The sequence below is a fragment of the Nilaparvata lugens genome, unplaced genomic scaffold, assembly GCF_014356525.2.
Source record: "Nilaparvata lugens isolate BPH unplaced genomic scaffold, ASM1435652v1 scaffold7194, whole genome shotgun sequence".
NCBI classification, from domain to species: domain Eukaryota; kingdom Metazoa; phylum Arthropoda; class Insecta; order Hemiptera; family Delphacidae; genus Nilaparvata; species Nilaparvata lugens.
Window position 1 is genome coordinate 1 of NW_024092943.1, and position 7702 is coordinate 7702.

The window sequence follows — 7702 nt, forward strand, 5'->3', positions numbered from 1 at the left end:
AAAGTGAGATTTTTACATTTTTGTACACCAATACGAATACTGCCTGGACGAGTTAGTAGAAGAGCATACCTACAGACCATACAGTGCTTGACACTGCAGAGCGACACAGAAATGTGCAAAAAATGCACATTTCTGTGTTGCTCTACAGTGTCAAGTCACATACCATAACGAATAAACGACCCCTACAAAGGGAACACAAAATGACGATTCCCGCAGCCCTGGCTGCTGGTGAAGACCACAAAAGTATCAATATATTTGTATTTCAACCTCATAAATCGTTTTTGTTTTTGGATTACAGATAATTTCAATGAGTTTCAGCATCTTTTAGGGTCAAGCCACATGAAGCGTTTTTGCACTGGCAGGGCAGGAATGTCTTTGATAGGCTTGTTAGCTGATTCCCGAACGTCAACCCTATCAGCTGATAATTTGAACATTGGAGAGCTTCCTGCCCTGTGTACTACCTCTGTAACCTCTGTTTACGGAGGTAGTGGCTGACTCGTCTGCCGCCAATGTAAAAATTCCTAAAAACGCTTCTTGTGGTTCGATCCTTATGCCGGCGTTCATCACTTTCGCCAAGTTCGTATGAATGACGACTATGACGATAGTGTGGAGCTGTAAAAGCATTTACGTTTTACGTAACTTACCGTACTTAGTTATTAACTTCTTACTTCCAATGTCTTCACCATGGTCAAAGAAGTGAGTTATTAACTTCTTACTTCCGATGTCTTCACCACGGTCTAAGAAGTAGAGAATTGTCAATATTATCTATCGATCTCCCAATTAGAGTCGTCAGTACTCACTACACTCTTCTTGCCTTCTCGCAATTCGGTGACAAGAGATTCGGCAAAACTTGGTGAGAATATAGCGGAGGCATTGGGCTTATTATTTAAACTGTAGCAGAAGCATTTTTATTATTCTACTTCTGGTCACCAGTGGGTCAACAGAGAGCAATCATTAGCGGCCGAGTGTAAAGCACACTGGAACACCAGAATTCGCTGGCAGGATGGTGACTCAAGTGAGGCACTGTGCTGGTTCCAAAACTCTGGTGACTCAAGTGAGACCCCCTCTATTTAATCCATGTTTGATAAAATGTTTATAATATTTCATATCAAGCTCATTTTAAGTCAACAAAATCAGCAAGGAAGGGTTAAGAGGGTAGCAGGTAGTGAGTGAATAAAGTGTTGATATGCAATAGGTCTTGCAATACCTGGTTATGCATTGTTTTATGTGCATAAATAATGTATATAACTGGTCAATTTGAAATCATGATTCAACTGTGCATTGTGATTTAACTGAATCAACAAGAACAGGTGACACCAGATACTTGTGGATGAGAAAACTGCTTGAGGTCTACTGTTCACAGAACTACTAGTATTATCAGTTTGTATTTTCTCATGCTTCATATTTTCTCTAAGGCTCCAGATACTGTAGTTCAACGTTAGTAGACAGAAGGTTGTCTACTAACTTTGACCGTAGTTAATGTTTTCTACATTCAAGTTTCGAAAACAGTATTCTATATTACATTGCATTGTTGCATTATTTTGGACAGTGGAAAGAAGGATTGTTCAACAATACAACAAAAATCAATGATCACATTCTTGTTTATCTACTGATTTGTGACTGATCTTCCAGACACCAATATCATGATAAATAGCATTCTCCAACAAGATTTGGCGTAATATTAATTATGACGAATTGTATTGAGTTATTTTCTTTCTGTTCTAGACTGAGCCTGTTGAATCCTGTTGTATTGGCAATTCTCAAATGGATAGCGACGAATTCAAACGTTGTAAGTAATACTGCAATCTCTTCTTATTCTATCTAATGTACCATAATAGTATATAGCATTAGGCTATCAGTTAGGATGACATTCATTTTATCTAAATTCTAATTGTGCTAGAAACAGCTGTTCACGTCATTTGTGTTTATTATCTAAAATTCACATCACCATATTTTTTTATATTAGAACAAATATACAAATAGTATTCAGTAATTTTCTAGGCTGAACAAATTGAAACTAGTCGAACTGAGATCCTCCCAAAAGTTGGTTTAAATGGGTTATAAGCTACCCATTTCACTCTTGTGTTTTTTCATTGTATTTTATTGTGTCACAATCATTTCTAGCAATGCCATGCCGAACCAACTGGCAATGTAGGTCATTAGGCTCTAACTGTACTCTGAATGAAGTAAGAGCATCCAGTCAACCAAATATGTGCTTTTCAAGATTGTGTGCACTAGAGGCTTGCTCATGCAAACCCATATGTGACAATATATTTAGTGTGACATTGTGGCATGGCAGTTTTTTACTTTCCTTGTCCTATTACCATAGGTAAGGAAAGTATTGCTTTCCGAAAAAAATTAAGGTAGCTCAATTTCTAAATTTCTATATGTTTCAAGGTCCCCTGAGTCCAAAAAAGTGGTGTTTGGGTATTGGTCTGTATGTGTGTGTGTGTGTGTGTATGAGTGTATGTGCGTCTGTGTACACGATATCTCATCTCCCAATTAACGAAATGACTTGAAATTTGGAACTTGAGGTCCTTCCCCTATAAGGATCCGACGTACAGGCTCGGCTCCAACGATTTTGATCAAATTTATACCTATAATAGTCATTGATAAGCTCTATCAACTGCCACAAGTCCCATATCTGTAAAAATTTCAGGAGCTCCGCCCCATCAATGCAAAGTGTGATTTTAGATTCCCAATTATCAGGCTTCAGATACGATTTAAACAAAGTGGAAGAGATTGAGAATAAAAATCTCTACAATTAATGTTCAGTGACATTTTCACCTAAAATTGGAAATAAGCTATAATTTCGAGAAAATATGTTTATTCAATAATGCAAACGGTTGGCAACTGTTGATTCTATTAAATCATTCACTATGTAGAGATAGCAGACTTTGTGTGTCTCCAGCGTTATTGTCCTGTCACCAGCTGGCAGATCTTTGAATAGTAGACTTGTGATGCGCGTGTACACTAGCGTCAGGTGATCAATTTTCATAACGGCAAGGAACATTGTGTGAGTGCGCCACTCCAGATTTTTCTGATTGAATATACAAGTCAGTTGCATAGGCTTCCATGGAAAAGTCACGATAATTCCAAACAATTTGGTGATGCTTCTATTTGGGTCGGCTGAAAGCTCAGAACTCAACTTTTTCTCCAATCTGTATATAAATCACTATTTTATGACTTATGAGTTCAACCCTGTACAGTTTGCAACTGATCTCAAAACTTTCCACCAGGGCTGACTGTCTGACTGAATCTGATATGCAAAGTTGCCATTTTTGAGAGCCACAGATGCATTGTATTGGAGGTTGCTATGATCTAGTTAGACTTTCTGATTATTTTATTAAGTGTTGTTTCTATTTTTTAGTTGGCCATGTGGCAGTTGTAAGTCTATGCAGATTGGAAGATTTAGCCTCAGATGTTGGACAGTCCTTGGAAGTCCAATCGTCCAATCAAGATGACGAACCATCAGTTGAAGGAGGTAAGTTTTTGAGTTACACAGTGCTGCAAAAATGTCACTGTTCGCTGTACTGTAAACCGTATACAATGCCCTAAGTAGATAAATAATGTTTATTTCCCAAAAACTAAAAACTACTACATCAAAATTACGGAAAATTCTATATAGTTTACAAACAATAGTTAGGGTCAGAAATTTTTTATAATGTGTTTTCTACATATTTAGTGTTTTGTGTGTGGAAATTGACCCACTCCACTATGGCGTACCATGTTCTAGAGTTTTGTTTGTTTTTTGTGTGCGAATTAGTAACTAGTAATTGTTTATTAAGTCATTAGATGTTTAGTTGAAATTATGAGTTTATGTTCGAAATAATGTTTTCTATGTTCTGTCTTCCTTTGCTCATCAACCAATTATGTAGTATTGTTTTGAACTGTCTAGGATGATTAATCTGTTTAAAGTTTGCAGGAAGTAGATCATATAATTTTGGTGCTAAATGATTGAAATGTCTCTGGTATAGTTCACCAGAACTATTGTCTTATTCACCTATAAATTTGGACGAAAAATAGCACAAGGACTATCTTATTATTTCATCTTTCAATGTTATTACATTAGTGTCATTTGCATTGTAAATAAATAAATAAATATAGTGCCTTCCTTGCAACACTGGTGATGAGAAGATTCCTGTATCTGGTGTTGTGGTTGTGGTTTCTGGTTTGAAATGTTGTTGGGTTCTTGTGTAATCTGCATAGTATCTTCTTGGAGTAAAGCTGTCTTGGATCCATTACGTCAAACTCATTGAATAGCTGGTCCCATGAATAGCGTGGTGGCTTCTGGTTGATGACCCTCATGATCAGCTTCTATACCTTGAGGAGCGGTTTGATGTGTAAGAAGCTTGTACCTCCCCATCCTACAATCCCATACAGATACTTTAAATGGGGAATCAAGTACTTGTACAATTTTTGTACTTGAATAGTTTTCCTACATCTGTATTGGTCAGTTGCAGTTTTGGTCACATCAACTCACCTATTAATGTATTCATGGCACTTGCATAAAACCCCTGACTAGAGAGAGAAACCTATTCTAGAAACCGTCATGCTCATAACATAACATTCACTCACCAGCCTTGTGATTCAATAAATAAATAAGCTATCACCTGATAAACATTCAACTGTGTGAAGATAAACTACGGAATCCACTGATTTCTTACATTGGGTGTTACATTTCAATGTTGCAGAACCTAGTAACAGTTCAGGAGAAAGAAGACTGCAGATGAGCTGTTTGAGAAAGTACCGCATCAATAGACCAGAGAGAGGACGAGATGCGGCCACTATTCAAAAGTTCAAGCTCAGGAAAAACAAAGCCTATCATTGCAGCAGGTGTAAGTTCACCTGCCTGACAAAGAGTCAACTTGAAGATCATCTACAGAGTCACGGAAAGGCAAAGCATGTATGTTCAGTTTGTGGATTCAAGACACATGATTCTTCTCTATTTGCAATACATTCCAAGATTCATGAACTTGGAAAACCACCTTACATGTGTGATATATGTGTTTATAAAACCATGGAAAAATCAAAGTTCATAATACACTGTAGAAGGCACACTGGAGAGAAGCCCTTCACTTGTGACATATGTAATTCCAAATTTGTTCGTAAATGGAATTTGGCTGAACATATTGCAACACACACTGGAATAAAACCATATAAGTGCGAAAAGTGTGATTACAAAGCCACCACCAGAAAATCTTTGAAATTACACATTGAACGGATTCATTTCATCAAACAGTTTCAAAGAAAGAAATTCTGTTGTAGTCAGTGTGATTCAGAATTTTTTTACCGGTCAGATTTGTTAGACCACGAAAGGTGCATTCATAAAGAAACGCCTTACTGCTGTGATCAATGTGACTACAGGGATGCATCTTCATGGGGTCTGTCAAATCATAAAAAAACTCATGAAAAACCTTTCACATGTGAGATTTGTGGTTTCAATTGCAATGGTTCAGGAAATTTAAAAACTCATATTAGAACTCACACTGGTGAAAAACCGTTTAAATGTGATATTTGTGATTACAAGAGTGCACAGTCATCGGCTTTGAAAACTCATGTTCGAATTCATCATACTGGTGAGAAACCATTTAAATGTGATATTTGTGACTACCAGAGTTCAGCTTCGTCAACTTTGAAAAACCATGTTAGAGCTCATCACACTGGTGAAAAACCGTTCAAGTGTGATTTCTGTGATTACAAGAGTGCACTGTCATCCTCTTTGAAAACACATGTTCGAACTCATCACACTGGTGAGAAACCGTTCAAGTGTGATTTTTGTAATTACAGGAGTGCACACTCATCCTCTTTGAAAGTTCATATTAGAACTCATCACACTGGTGAAAGACCATTCAAATGTGATAGCTGTGACTACCAGAGTGCAGTACTATCCAATTTAAAAATGCATAAAAGAAAGCATCACAAAACATAATTATGAGCTTTCACATAGTGGGCTTACCCTAAATAGAATTTCAGTTTTATAAAATTCCCGCCAAATCCTGCAGGTGGACCAGAAATATTCATCTGCTTCTTTGTTTTGTAGCTATAAAATTATAGCAAAAATTATCTGTGCCATTCTTTTAGCTATAAAATTTCGAAATAGAATTACCTCAATTTTGGCTCCAACTTCAATGTGAAGGTATATTAGGGCTGTCAATTTACAGTAGGCTACCTACTGAATCGATGAAAATAATTTTCCATGGGGCTCTCAGCCTATACCGTTGCAGGGCAAGAATTCACTTATAACCCTCTGATGTTAATTTGTATGTTCATCAAAAATAAGTTCCGCTATGGTGCAGTATGGTCTACTCGTGAATTGAAAATATTTATTTTTCTTAATTTATTGTCATTATACTAAGATCCAAAGTACTAAATAAATGGTCCACCCCCATTAAGTCTGCTAAAGCGAACACATTTTTCTAAAAGAATGTACCGTATTTTATAATTGGAATCGCAATAAATAGAGCCAAATTCATAATTATTTAAGTGACCTTTTACCTGTAAGGTATATAGACCGATTACAAACGTTAATTATAGTAAAAACATAAAGTTCAATTTAACTGAGCTGCAGTTATATTTCATCTTGGTACCTACTATCTCACTGTCTGATTTTCTATTTCATGATTAATGTTTGTTACAATATGTGTTATTTAATATTTCTTGAAATCAAATCTGTCAGGCTTCGTTAGCCATGCATCTCTCTCATTCCCATGCTTGAGGCTTGGCTGTTTAGCTTCTTGGTGTAGAAAATGCTGTCTTCATTAACTGAAAAAAAGAGCTTGAGGTAATCACTTTCCAAATTGACAATTCCAAATTCCAATTGCAAATTGACGATTTACTTGGTACAGCCGAGTTATGTATCAGTACAATATTTCAATTCATCGAAACTGAAGATTGGATTGGTGTATTTTAAAATTCATGTTATATCATTGTTAGACAAATAAGAGGAAGAAAGATTTGATTTTAAAGAGGAGGAAGAGAGGAATTAGGAAAAAGCAATTAGAGGAGAGGATACGAAATTTATTCATTGTAAGTATAGTGTGATCATTAGTCAACATAAATATGTAATTCAACCTCTCTTCCATAATATAGTTGCGAGATTCAATTCAGCATTTCTCTTCACAACATAAATGTTTCCCATCAAACCAATATGCTGACAGTTTATTAAAGTGAATATCACTATAACAGTAGCCTACAGCAATATTAAAAAACTCTTTTATTAATTCTCTAGCCAAAACTGATGAATATTTATTTTCTTTTTGCAATTTGTACTTGTTTTCTTCCATCTTTGCTTGAAATCTTTGAAGTGTCATATTTATTTTGTCCAAGCTTATTTAACTTTTGTAACTTGTTTTTCTGTAACTGGGCACCTGCCGAAAAACCTTCGGGTTTGGCAGGACCCCAATTATTGTTTAAATTGTGAATAAAATTTTGATTTGATTTTCGAATAGTATCATCTTTACTACTTCCACAAAAATACCTCAATCACATGAAATTCATTTATGAAAACTACTTGAGGATTCTGGGACTGTGCCACTGTATGAAAACTATTCAACGAGATTTTTCCGGATTAAAGAACGCCAATGACAGCCTAGCCGGTTGTGATAGCCTAGCATAGTACTATGAATAATACGGTACTAAAAACCGTTACCCACAAGGATTATGACCTGTTCACGTATTTCGACAAGAAAATTCATTTACA

At 36.0% G+C, this 7702-nt stretch overlaps 1 protein-coding gene across 1 annotated transcript; it reads left to right on the forward strand.

The window, feature by feature from the left end:
* Positions 1 to 1635: 1635 nt before the first annotated feature.
* LOC120356594 (zinc finger protein 664-like) lies at positions 1636 to 7450 on the forward strand. The gene is made up of 3 exons (XM_039445546.1): positions 1636 to 1789; positions 3371 to 3484; positions 4695 to 7450. Exons 1-3 carry the CDS (start codon positions 1765 to 1767, stop codon positions 5930 to 5932), a joined length of 1377 nt encoding a protein of 458 aa, XP_039301480.1. The 5' UTR covers positions 1636 to 1764; the 3' UTR covers positions 5933 to 7450.
* The last annotated feature ends 252 nt before the right edge of the window (positions 7451 to 7702 follow it).